This window comes from Colobus angolensis, unplaced genomic scaffold (genome assembly GCF_000951035.1).
Source record: "Colobus angolensis palliatus isolate OR3802 unplaced genomic scaffold, Cang.pa_1.0 Scaffold273, whole genome shotgun sequence".
Classification (NCBI taxonomy): Eukaryota; Metazoa; Chordata; class Mammalia; order Primates; family Cercopithecidae; genus Colobus; species Colobus angolensis.
This window is the reverse complement of record NW_012115966.1, coordinates 757,771-771,498: the sequence shown is the minus strand read 5'-3', so window position 1 is coordinate 771,498 and position 13,728 is coordinate 757,771. Positions and strand designations below refer to the sequence as shown.

The 13,728-nt window shown below is 48.6% G+C and overlaps 1 protein-coding gene across 3 annotated transcripts in view; it reads right to left on the bottom strand.

Moving 5' to 3' along the window:
- Window positions 1-242: 242 nt before the first annotated feature.
- KCNA2 (potassium channel, voltage gated shaker related subfamily A, member 2) overlaps window positions 243-13,728 on the bottom strand; it is a 38,621-nt gene continuing 25,135 nt past the window's right edge. The window contains exons 2-5 of one of the 3 annotated variants that reach the window (XM_011948057.1): window positions 11,997-12,332; window positions 10,497-11,551; window positions 8,645-8,785; window positions 243-590 (exon numbers count right to left, since the gene is read on the bottom strand). In XM_011948057.1, coding sequence (XP_011803447.1) covers window positions 555-590; window positions 8,645-8,785; window positions 10,497-11,390 — 1,071 coding nt within the window. In that variant the 5' untranslated portion in view covers window positions 11,391-11,551; window positions 11,997-12,332 and the 3' untranslated portion in view covers window positions 243-554. Of the gene's footprint in view, window positions 591-8,644; window positions 8,786-9,761; window positions 11,552-11,996; window positions 12,333-12,841; window positions 12,968-13,728 lie in introns of those variants that run through there. The other 2 variants (XM_011948055.1, XM_011948056.1) reach the window with 2 other exon arrangements.

Here is a 13,728-nt window from a genome sequence, read left to right as displayed (position 1 = left end):
AAACGCACCCACCTACCCTCCCTTTCACATACTCTGCCTTGTCTGCGCAGGGCTCCCAGTCAAGGGCAGGTGGGCACACGCCAAGATGATTCCCAGTGCATCCAGGAGGACCCTCTCCCATCCTGCCTGGTCTCTGCCTGGACCCTCATGGTCACAGAAACTAGGCTGAGAGTAAGGCAAGCACACTTGCATGTTGTAGGGATGATAATTCCAGCAGGCAAGAAAGAAGTGAAAACCATCAGTGTCTGTCAAAAATTTTATTTTTTTCATATCACACAGAATGATGTTAAAATAAATCCTCAGTAATATATATTTATATACTTATTTACTTGTGTCAATATTTACAAAAACTGTGGAGCTCTATGAAGTCTATGTACACCCATGATCAGGTGGACAGGCAATGTTCATTGAGGCACATATGTACACATATATGTATAACCTATGTACAAATATCAGACCCTACTGACACAGGAACTCTCAGCTGCAGAAGTCCTGGGCGGGGCAGTGTTGGTGGGGCTGAAAGCTTCCAGAATATGTCAGCAAGAATGATAATATCAATACATCCTGTGCAATGTAGTTACAGCTGGTGTCTAAATTTTCAAGAAGCAAACAAATAGTTAAATGACTCCCAACTCCCATGAGTCTTCCCCACAAGTCCTGCTCCGCCTTCAGCTCTCATTGGTCCCCAGCCTCTTATCACCATGGAGACCCCAGTTCCCTTTCGGCATCATCCTTACGAAGCTTTACCATCAGCCTTGGAGTTCCTTCTGCTATTGATCCCAAGGAGACTTATTTATCTACCTCTTTGAGTTTTCAGCAATTATTAGAGACAGGACACGGGAGGGCAGCTGAAGAGTCATGCACAAGCAGCAAGGAAGCCAGTGCAAACCCTAACTGGAGTCTGTGCTGCATGAGCTTAAGTGAGCGGCAGTCATTTCCCCTCTCTCTCTCTCTTTCTCTCTCTCTCTCTCTCTATATATATATATATACACACACACACACACACACACATATACACAATATAAAATCTCCAGAGATAGCCTATATAAGCACATAAGCACACAGGTCTGGAAAAGGAAATAGCATCCTCCACTCATGAGCTTTACAGCTATGTCCCTGATGAAAATTAAGAGAATCTTCCTTGATTGCTGGCACCATTAATCTCAACTGTTCCAAGATTATCCTCAGTGGAGAGAAGGGTGCAGGGATGCAGAAAACCAGGAAGAGGCCAATTTGGCTGGGGTATTGTTTGCTCAGCAGGCTAGAGCTTGATCATGGGACTTTCCAGCTTCCTGGGGCCCTTCAAATGAAGGAACCATCCAAGCACGACAACAAAAGGAAACTGGGTCGCTGGATCCCACGTGAAGGCAGAACTGGGGCAAGCACAGAGCATGTTCAAACCCTCAGGAGCTGAGACTCACCCCCGCCAAAGCCAGCCAGGTCTCTCTTCTTGCTTTTCTATCCCATTTCTTAGCCTGGAGCTGATGTGCTCCTTTCCAGCCCCACCTGGCAGGTCAAAGTCCTTGCCTTACACTTCATAGGCTAAAAAGGCAGTAATGTTAGCAGCTGACATGGAAATTGTTTGGTAGCAAAGTGCGCCCCTGAATATTCTCTTCCTCCCAGCTCCTCCTATTGCTTTCTCTAGCAGCCCAGAGCATTTATTCACTCATACAAACAAGGCATTCGGTGTCTAGGGAATCATTTTCAAGGAGAAGCAGGGCTTAGAGGCTTCTCACAGAGACTCAGAAAGACACAGGACTGAGTCCTCTGGATAGCTACCAAGGGTCCTAGCACACAGCCACATCTACACTGCCCTCAATGATCTAGATGTTGCAGTAGCTGTCTACATTATTACATAATCATGCCCTGTGCATCCATCAGTGGAATGATGCAGGGAGTTCTCAGCTGCAAACTCATCTGGAACACATTTGACTATTTTAGGAGTGCACAGGAGCACAGAAAGTTATATCCATTTCCACGCTGAGGTTCATAAAGTACAAGAAGTAGCCATCCAGACAGGCCACCTCAACTGCCTCAGTTCACCAGATAGTCATGCCAAGACTGGGTTATGGGCTTCTGCTGCCTAATCACAACTAACATAGCCAGACTGGAGGGCTTCTGTGGGTGTGAGGAGATGGTAGACACCCCTGCACCACCTCAATTGCTCCAGATACAGTGAAAAATTCCTCCCACTTCCATCCATGTAGAAAGCACACAAATGCAAGAGGTGAGGCTGAGAGAAACTGTCTCCCATGGATCTAACACACTGGCAGGCAAGAGGGAGAATGAGAGCAGGTTTTAGCTTGCACCTAGCTGTTTCTTGAGTGATGTGTACAGCTAACCCCCAAAGAGGCAACTGAATTTGAGCTGCTCTAATACCCACACCCTCAACTTAGGTTTAGTCATAATAAAAAACAGAATGGATTTGTTAGTTCCATTGATTGCCACAAACCTCGCCTTCTGTGTGGCAGAGATGTGCTTTAGTTCTTCATTGGAATGTTACTTTCAGATCTCACAAACCTCATACCTAGGGCACCACCCATGACAAAGAGAATGCTAAATAGATCAATCCTTTGCCAGGTCATCAAGCTTTCCACTCCCCTCGAGTACAAAGTTTGGAATAACTTATCTGGTCCTCAGTGATGAGGTTATAGCCAACCGGGGCAGACAGAAGAAAGGCTAAAGCACCTGGCTGTTAGATCAGACTTCCCTTTTATCCCTGAGTCAGGCAGCCACCTGGGAGGGAAAGGAAAGAGGTGATCCTGGAGCCTTTTCTTTCTTTATGAAAGATCTGCCTTCTAGAGCGGTCCCTAAGCAGAAAAAAAAAAAGTGGAACTGGAGAGGTGAAAAGAATGCAAAGGAGGTCATTCAAAAAATGCACATAAATGCGGTTTATTCCTTGGATTGCCAAATTTATTCCACATGAGTGAAACTAAGGAGACTAGTCAATGTATAATTCTATAATTTAAAAAATAGTATACATATATACATATACTATATATATATATATACACACACAAATATATGTATATATGGAAAACCTCTAAAAACTCAGGACCAATTAACCAAAACCTTGATTGACAAGAATTATGTTTTCTTACTGTACTTTCAGTAGAAAGAGGCAAATGACAGCAAGGGCTCTATCTGATGAGCCAGGATGTGCCCCAGTGGCCCATTTCCAGGTCTATCTTGTAGCCAGCAGTCATTCAGCCTGTCTCTTTGGTCTTCTCCACCTATCTCCACTTCTGTACAATAAGCACTGAGGTTTACAGTGTTGACCCTGAGCAAGGCAAGGTCCCTGTTATCTTCAAACACTTTACTTAACTAAGGCAGGAAAGTTTATGCTAACCTACTTAGGAAATATTTTTCTCAATAACAAAGGTTGAACTAGACATGCTTTCCCATTCCCATTCAAATAACCAGAATTGCAAAGCAACCAGGATGTTCCCGTCCCTGAGGTTTCCCCATCAGTTAACTGAGGTTTTGCTGTACACATGTGTATAGAGCAAGGTAGATCAAAAAAGAATGGAATGGGACCCTGGGGTTGCCAGCCTTCCCTGATTGTCCAGTCTGAACATTTAACCTCACAGATGTTTTAGGAAAGGGGATTCTTCTGAATCCCCTGGTTATGTGTGCAAACATTTGTGCAGCTGCACACTCCAGCGGGTGGTAGAGTCTTTATTTCACTAATGTGATGCCCTAACCACCGAAACTTCTATCCCTGTAGACTTCTACTGAAACCCACAGGAACTTGCTTCCTTCTGCAGCTCTCATGGAGTCCCTTTGGTCGAGCAAGTCAGCTTATTCTGAAGGAGAGTTAGAGGGCAATTCCCAAATCTGCCCAGGCGACTGATCCCAAGTGCAAACCTCCAGGCCATATTCCCTCAGCATCCATCTCCCTGGGGAAGGGAGGAAGGGCAGCAAAAGGATCAAGTAATGGCTTTTAGTGCATGGAAATGATCTTCTGTAATGGCTCAGGATGCTTTATTCTTAGCTATTGGGAAGTGCTTTCCTGTAGGCTTCCATTACATCTGCCAGACTGAGGGAAAGTCAACAAAATGGGCTGAAGAGGTCACATAAACTTAGGACTTTTGTGCCTAGAGGTTGTAAGGATGCTGTGTGACAGCAGGCAGAAATGGGGAGACAGAGGGAGAGGAGACAGAGACACACATGGAGACAGAGAGATGCACACAGGAAAGAGACAGAGCGACAAAGCCCTCTCACAGGCCTTCCTTGTGCATACACTGCATCTTAGCATATGTGTCCATTCCAGAAGGAGGTCAGATCTCAGAGGACAGGAGTCATGTGAACACGTGGGAAGAAGAAACTACAGAGACTGTGAACAAGCCCCCAGAAGTCAAGGGCATTATCTGATAATCCGGGTACTATCTATCACTTTTCAGTCCTGAGAGCAAGATTTTGAAAGAGCTATTGCTAAAGAAAACAGTCACTATTTATTTTATTGCACTTTTCCTCTTTAAAAATATTCAAACACAAACTATGAGAGATGAAGCTGAGATTTGGTGGGAAGGGAAGCAGAAAGAAAGGAAAAGTAAACTAGGTTAGTTTGAGGAAGAGAACCTTCCTGCATGTAGGGGAGCCCCTACCTCCATCTGTCCCTGCTGGTTGCTTTGATAGGGGAATGGGGTTGGACTCAACAAGGGTCAAGTCTGAAGATATAGATGATGGTCACAATAGCTACTGAGACAGCTCCCAGCATCCCCCTCTCTGCGGGTTGGCTAAGGTGGCTGATGATGTTAATGAGGTTAAAGTCATGAGTTCAAACCTGGCAATAGATACCTTGCCAAGGCTAGGGGAACCTCCATTGTGTAACCAAGGAGCACCATGGACATTATAGTCCTCACAGACCAGGCAGCCATCACCTACATACAAGCTGTTATGACAATGGGCCCCAGGAAAGCCCTGGGGAGCAGAGCTCAGCACCATCATCCCCTCTCTTGAATAAACAAGTTAAAGCACTGTGCTCCCCTGCCTGACATAGGGGTAGTGGTGCCACCTTCATATGCGATTTGCACACTGTTCTATAGTTTCCTTTTGGGGGAGTCAGCCTCTATGACTCTAGTATTGTGGGCAGTGTGGAACCCCCAGCCTGAGGAGCTTCAGAGGGTACTGTCCTCTCTCCACTTGGGTTGACAGTGACAGAGTCCTCACTACAATATAGTGATAGATCCAGGAAGAACAGGTAGGATAAGCTAGTCCCGGGCACTCCCAACACGGAGCAGCAACATGAACACCCAGGCTGGGGTCTCAGGCCATCATAACTTCCATGGGAGCCCTTTCCATACTGGGCTAATGCAATCTAGAGGCACACTCCCGTGGGGCCCCTTTTAAAAGGCTAACCTCCTGGTGACATGCCAACACTAGCCTCAGAAGTACAGGTGAGAGGGACAGAGGCAAGCAGGGAAGAAGGAAGAGATCATGTCAAGTATCACTGAAGTTTCAGAAAGCACAGAGCCTTAATTATTTTCTTAATTAAATGTTGGCTCCTAAAAAGTTTACTCTGACATTTGACCTGCTCAGCCACTCTTTCTTCCTGATAATCTCTCCACCTTTCCCGGGCCTCTTCCTTTTCGGCCTCCTGAAAACTCCAACTTTCTTGAAAATGAGTCCACAGAGGCACTTGATGAAGCCAACGGGAATGGTATCTTGACTTGGAAACACAAGTTTCCAGCAATGCACAAGTTTTGGACCCATATGTCCATTCCTTGCTGTTGCTGCCTTTTCTATAGCGACTGGGAGCTGTGACCATCACTGGAAGGGAGGGTGAGCCACAGTGGGATGGTTGCAGGAGTAGAAATCAGGAGTGAGGCCTGATCCAAGGCCTGACTGCAACTCCTAACTTCAAATGTGGGTGAAGCCTTTGCTAAAATGCACTCAGCTCTCAGCTAGTCCTACTGACGGGAAGAACCGGCTCCAAAAGTAACCCAAAATGGTGGGGTAATCTTAGGAAGTATTTAAATATGGCCTTAGAATATTGGATAAAGTCAGGCCCTCTAAAAAGTGTTAGCTTGTTTAGCCTTAGATGTATGTTCTTAATCACTTTTTACTTAAGCTGAACCGGGATGCATAGCAATTGGAGGGGAGGCAGGGCATCCAGGGAAGCCCAACAAGGGGGAAAGGAAGAGCGTGCCTGGGATTGAACATCCCCAGAGGGGAATCAGGAGTTGGCCCCTTTGGGCTTATGCCCAAGAGCAAGTGAAATGCCACAAGCAAGTAAAGGTGGCTCATTTTAAGAGACAGGTCTCTATAGGGTCTCAACTTCCTGACCTTGCCCCCAACAAAGCTGCAAAGGATGGAAGGGCAATAAGATCTGTGGGCTTAGAGAATGTTGGGGACATTTTCACCCCGGTCCTGGGCTCAAGATCCTGCAGTTTCTTGAGCCATTACTGCTTTTAAGAGAATGGGCTGAATCGGGAGATCCCAGGTGCTGGGAGAAGGGGAGCCTGGGCTATTGGGTTGTCTGTGTGGATTTGCTGGAAGGAAGTAAGGGTCATGGCAAGGAGGCCTATATTAGGCTGCCAGCTGTCCCAGGTACTTCCACACTCTGCCCCCAGGTTTCTAGTGGGAGGAAGATGAATTGGTAGAGACCCCATGCAATTCCCGGTCTTAGTGAGAGTTAGATATCTGCTTGATGTGGTGGCCCATCCTTCTGCTTGAAACCTAGGAGTTATTTCTCAGGACTGAAATCTGGTGGTGAGAGAAAAGACTAGAGAAAGAGATTCCGTGAAGGATACTGAGGGATATAAACACAGGCCAGGGAAAGGTGATTAAATCTGATCTTTTGTTTGTCCCTGTTAATTCATAGCTCTGGGGGCAGGGCAATGGGTCTGAGCATATGTCTGCATTTCATGTGTATGCTATGTATCTTGTGTGCCTATTATAAGTAAATGCATTGTGTGTATATAGTGAGTTTATACGTATTTCATGTGTAGAAACAATGGTAAAGTAGCCTTTGTGTATCTTATATGCATATGCATTTTGTCCGCGTAGTTTTTTACGTATCTTGCATCTGAGTTGCAGGTTGTGTATTTGTATGTGGTGTATGTTTGTGTTTTGTGTATGTTCTGTGTAAATTCTGTATCTGTGCAGAGTGTGCATTTTGTATACAGTTATAACCATATATCTTCTGTGTTTGCTTTTATGTTAACTTGGTCTGTCTGTATTTTGCACACGTTCCATGTTTTATGTTTGTGTGTGACAACAGTGTACCTATTTTGTGGTGAATGTACATGACTGTGTGTGAACATTTTAGAGTCCTGAGCCAACGACACTGTGATAAAATATCTACCCTGACCTAGGCCTCAGATATGGGTTGCTTTACCTTCCATTTTCCAAAGGTCTGTGTCCCTCCCACCCCATGTCTTGGAAATTCAGCACCACCTCCCATGAAGGAGAGGAAGAGAAGCACAGAGGCTTTGTGCTGGGCATGGGATGCCCTGCAGATACCTGGGGATGTGGGTGACCAGGCACTAATGAGCACCCTGGGCCTAGCACCCTGAGCTGGTGCCCCATGCCCCAAGACAACTGACTAGGCAGCAGTAAGGCCTGGGCTGGAGCCACCCCTGCACAGCCCGACCCCTGCAATTCACTGTTTGAGAAAATTCAGCCACTCTGTCAAAAGGCAAAGAAGCCCAGTCTGGTAAGTTAAAAGCCCCCTACCTGAAGCCATTTCAGGGTCAACCTACTGTCTACCTTTAGGCTGTGCAGTGCTCATTTGCACTCTACCTGTTCTGGGGGGTGGGAAATTATTCTTTACCCATCCTTTGGTTCTTTTTAAAAAGCAGGTCTCGTTGCCAGTTTAACGGGGAGAGAGTGTGGGTCTGGAGATCAAAATGATGCCTTTGGATCATCTAGGCACTCCATCCCTTAGTCCTGGACTCCAGACATTTCCACATAGAGGAGGCTCTCTTTAAGTCCAGATCAGCGGAATTTGGTCCCAGGGAGTCCTACTCCTTGGTGTCCTTGGTTTCAAAGCAGGGGATCCATTCTGGCTCTTTAGGGAAAGGTTCGTGAAAGTGACAGATGCAGAGCCAAATGATGATAAGATCCAAGTGGCATAGGTAAAGGTGAAAATGGAGACGATGAACAGGATGAACTGTAGAGAGGAGGCCCAGGGTAGGTCTGGCCCAGGACAGCTGGATCTGTGAGGGCCACAGGGCCCTTGTGCACTCAGTAAGACAAGCTTCAGCCATGGGAACTGAAGCTGCAGCACATGGAGGGCAGAGAGACAATTCTAACGTCTAGGAATCCATGGATACTGGAGTGTCTGAGGCAATGGCAGCAAACCCAGGCCCAGTGGGGTTACCAATGAGACAAATTAACCCGTTAGGCCTCTTAGACAGCCAACCCACTAAGCAGTGGATTTGCTCCTGAACCTGAACTCCAGAAAATGAATATATATATATATATGTGTGTGTATGTATATACATATACACATATGTATGTATATATATATACACCCTAGTGCACATAGTCAAACACATGCATAAATTGCCCTGTGTCAAAAATATTGCATAAGCTTGTACAATGTTCAAATGCAATTTTTTTTCTATCGCTAGCTAGGTAGAGGAACGCGTGAAAGAGAAATACTCGATATATATTTATATACACTGGATCCACAGACCTGCCTGTCGTCAGGACCAGATGCCCTGGTCCACTGTACAGTCATGCCCGTGACTAGGTTATTTCCTAAGGTGCAGTCATGTGAGGTGTTCAGATGCTGCCTTCCCTGCTTACTCTCCTGGCTTTGCAGAGGTCTGCGTTCCTGTTTAGAAGAACAGGGATAGCTAGGCTGGGGGGCCAGAAGTTTTAGTTCCATTCCAAATAGTCTATCTTTTCCCCTGATGGAGGGATTTTGCCTTCTGATGGGAAAAAAACCCCTAGTTCAAGACCATTCCAAGCCTATTAATACTCTAAATATTAATACTGTGTAGGCTACTAGGAAAATAGGTTATCTCCTGTGTTTTAAATATTGAGATTCATGCAACAAACACCCATGCAGCTCTATTGCATCACTGGTAAATTTCACTGCAGTGTCAGTGTAGCCGGGCCACATCAGTAGGAAAGCAGATGTCTGCAAACTCCAGTAAGAAACCAGACATGTTTTTGTGACCCTGGAGCCTGCAAAAATGGTGAATCAGAGGCTTAGAGGTCCGTTGGTTGGTTAGCTTCTCCCCATAGGCCTAAGGGAACAAATATGAAACTTGACAACTCATATTCGGTTATACTAACTGTCCCTCCCCCGGGCTTCCCTCACATCGACACTGCAGAGAAAAAGCAGAATGCAGCATTTTCCGTTATGAAACACAAGCCTCCGGAGCATCTACTTGGCAATTGCAATTCACAAACCTCAGCCTGTGACACAGAAAGTAATTCCAACACACAGGACTGTGTGTTCTTTTCAATGCAAAAATGAGAATGACCTTTTGAGTAAACATCAGCTATTTAAAGCTAAACCATGATTGTGTTCCTCTGTGAAAGGGCAGGTGGGCTCAAATGGGGTGGTGGGATGGCGGGGAGGGGAGTGCATCTCCTGGATGTTGTGTGCATTTCATTAGGAAGGAATGATGGCACTGATATGGTGCACTGTGTATTGGATATGAGGTGGCCTCAATGTCTTTCTGAAATCCTAGCTTGATAGGCGACTCCCGTCTTTGGAAACTCATAAGCCGGTGATGAGGATGTGCATGAAAGCCATGATAGATATTCTGTGTCCTAAATCAAAGTCAAAAGATCAAAAGTCACTTGCACAACTATTGCTTTCCATGCAGAACCAGATACATACTGTAGAACACACTGACTACAATGCAGGCTATTATGCAACATCTGCATTAGTTCCATTGAGCTGTGAGTATGGTAATAGGTTTCAATCAGACATCAGTTAACATTTTGGTAATATTCACATAGTTTGTGTTAGCCAAGGTGCAGTTGGCTGTTTTCAAGTTTTCCTCTCTAAAGTCCTCATTACTGTTGTTTACCCCCTCCTGGATCTCCATGTAATCGGACTTACTAATGGTAGAGGCACTTCTACTTTTCTTTAGGTCAGGGGAGGATGGGATCTTTGGACAGCTTGTCACTTGCAAGTATTGGGCCTGCTCCTCTCCCTCTGTCTCCCGGTGGTAGAAGTAGTTGAAATTGGACACAATGACAGGGACCGGTAAGGCAATAGTTAACACACCTGCAATTGCACATAGGGAACCCACTATCTTTCCCCCAATGGTAGTCGGAACCATGTCTCCATAGCCTACAGTTGTCATGGAGACGACTGCCCACCAGAAGGCATCTGGGATGCTGGGGAACTGGGACTCTCGCTCATCGGCCTCTGCAAAATAGACAGCACTAGAGAAAAGGATGACCCCTATGAAGAGAAAGAATATCAGGAGGCCCAGTTCTCTCATGCTGGCTTTGAGGGTCTGACCTAGAATCTGGAGACCTTTGGAGTGTCTGGACAACTTGAAGATCCTAAAGACTCTTACCAACCGGATGACACGGAGGATGGCCAGTGACATGGCCTGCTGGCCTTGCTGAGCGTCCTCTGGCTTCTCGGCCAACTCTGTCCCCAGGGTGATGAAGTAGGGGATGATGGCCACAATGTCAATGATGTTCATGATGTTGGTGAAGAAGCCGGCTTTGCTGGGACAGGCAAAGAACCTCACCAAGAATTCAAAGGAGAACCAGATGATGCAGAGGGTCTCTACAATGAAGAAAGGGTCTGTGAAGGAAGTGGACTGCTGGTACCCGATAGTGCTGTTGGAATAGGTGTGGAAGGTCACCCCACCACCATGCATGTCTTCATTCTCATCCCGGAAGATGGGCAATGTTTCCAGACAGAAGCTGACAATTGAGATCAGAATCACCATGACAGACACAATAGCTATAATCCTGGCAGGCCCTGAGCTCTCTGGGTATTCAAAGAGAAGCCACACTTGTCTCTGAAACTCATTTTCAGGCAGAGGACGCTCTTCCTCCTTGATGTAGCCTTCATCTTCCCGAAACATCTCCATCGCTTCTTCTCCCAGCTCATAAAACCGAATTTCTTCAGAGAATATATCTAAGGGCACATTCACAGGTCGCCTCAATCGGCCCCCCGACTGGTAGTAGTACAAAATGGCATCAAAGCTAGGGCGGTTCCGATCGAAAAAGTACTCATTTCGGAGGGGGTCAAAGTACCTCATTCGTTTCTTTGGGTCCCCTAAGAGGGTCTCTGGAAACTGGGCTAAGGTCTTTAGCTGGGTCTCAAACCGCAGCCCTGAGATGTTGATCACCACCCTCTCACAGCACTCGTGGTCTGCCTCTGGGTCATAGGTGTCCTGGGGGTGCCCAGGGAGGGCAGCAGCCTCGTCTGCTGGGTCTCCGGTGGCCACTGTCATAATTGGGACTGAGAAGCGCCTCACGCTATGCCTTTCAGCTGCCTGGTGGCAGGGAGCTCAGGGTGCTGCTACTGGCCCCAGGAAGCACAGGAGCATTGGCCTGGTCTCCTGCAGGAGAGCCCCGAGAGCTCTCTGAGAGCTGGAGAGACAGCCTCGCTTGGCTGAAAGACAGAGGCAGTTATTGACATGCGGCTACTCAGCATTGGCAGCCCGACATGGGTTGCCACTTTTTGTCTCCCATCTCTCAGCCAAGAGTTCAGAAACATGATCACCACCACCACAACAACAAAGCAAAATTTACTTCCACCTTGTAACTTGTCTGGGAATCAGGGGGAGCAGGTAGCAATCTCTCAAGGAACCTCTGGAATGCCCTGCATTGGGGGAAGGTGGCTGGTACAGGCCCACTTGTACCACACAGGCTTCGTGGAGCATAACCCCATGCTAGTAGGTTAAAAGTGGACCCTCTCCCAGGTGCTGCACTAATGTCTCAGATACTCATACCCAGGGAGGTATTCATGGTGGGGGATCTTGGGCCTGGGTCTTCCTCATTGGCCTCTACCCCAGAGATTCTACACAAGGCTGTTATTAAATGATAGACTGATTTACCTGACCAGACAGGAACCTGAAGCTCTCTTCCTTGCAGAGCTGATCAGATGCTGCAGGAATCTTAGATGCACAAACAGGCAGCCCAACTCCCCATCACGTCTTCTCACTCCAGCTAGAAATAATGGTGAGTCATTCTGGGCAGGAGGGCAGATTCTGGGTCCTGGAGGTGAGCTCTAGGACTGGGCTGGGCTGGAGGGGCGATGTGATGCCTGGCCAGGGGCATGCGGGACTTGAAGACAGCCGAGCATGGGCCTGGAGCCTTTTGAAGGAAGGAGGCAAGATGCAAAGCTCAGCAAAAGCTGGAGTCCTGGCTGTCCTCAGGAGGTGTGACGTTGCCTGGAAAAAAACAGCAGCAAGGTGGAACCAGGGCATTTGGGCAGCTGGTGCCAAGATTTAGGAGGGTCTAGCAGCTTCCCTCATGGGAGGTGACAGGCCCCCATGCCCACCCTCCATTCTGATGCCAGGCCTGAGGACTACCCCTCAGCCTTCCTGCCTCTTCTGGGCAGGCTTCCCATCAGCTTGAAGCACTTTCTCCCAGGGAGCAACACTCAGGCATAGCTGGGCCTGCCTTATCCAGGGGCCACCCTGGATTGATCCAGGTCCCTAGTCTCCAGCTGCTCTCAGGAAGGACTCTGGAAGAAGCACTCCTACCCCCACATGTCAGGACACAGCAGCTCCCAAGAGGAGGGCTTAGCTCACTGCAGCCTGTCTACAAGCTCTGACCTCAGCCAGTCCTGGAAAAGAAGCACCCCACCCCCCCCCAGCACACACAGACTGCTTCAGAGCGCATCTAGGGAGACCCCACACAACAAAGTCGCCACTGTACGAAAGCTGGATGAACTTACTCTCCCTCCAGGATCCCTGGGCCGCAGGCCTCCCTCTGAGCCGGGTGGCATTTGAGCTGGGCAGGCGCTCGACCACTGATTTCTCCCCCAAGAGAAAATCCCTCACATCTCCTCAGCAGGGAGCACAGAACAAACGCTCAGCCTGCCTAGCTGCGAGGCTGCTTGGCAGCAGCGAGAGGGGGAGCCTGGAGGAAGCCGGCTGCCAGACTGGCCCCCTGCCGACCCAATCCCGCAGGCCCCAGGGCGGGGAGGGGTCTCGGCCCCCTCCCCATCGCCCCGGGCTCCGGCCGGGATTCCGTCCGGCGCGCTCACCGCTCGCCTCGGCGCAGAGGACGAGACCCTCCCGCTGGCCGCGGCCGCTAGCGCCACCTTAACCCCCTCCTGCCCGCGCGGTCGGCTCCTGCTGCGGGCCCGAGCGCAGCTCAGCTCTTAAGCCCCCGGGGTCCAGCCGAGGGACCGCCGAGGCTCAGTCTCCACCCAAAAATCCCGGAACCTGATCTCTGGGGGTGGGGAATAGCCGGCGCCAGGCTGCTGCCCCAGATCTCAGCTTCCTTTTAAGCGCGGGGGCTCGGTTGCAGCCCACGGCCCCAGCGAAGGGGAAAGCCCTCTCTGCAGCAAAGCTGTTTGTTATTCTGTGCCGAAGAGGCGAATGCAGCCCGGCCGTCCCAAGTGGTTCAGGTCCTCCAACCGGCGCTATTTACCAGACTTGGTTATGCTGCCAGCTGCACTTCCCACCACCAACCAGCTCCTCTCCGTGCCCTCCGCCCCGCGCCACGCAAACCCCAGAGGGTCCCGAGCCCATTCTGTGCACTCTTCTTGAGCAGGGTGCAAGTTCCCCTTATCTTCCCGGTCTGGGACTTGCCGAGCAGACTGCAGTGGTCGGCAAG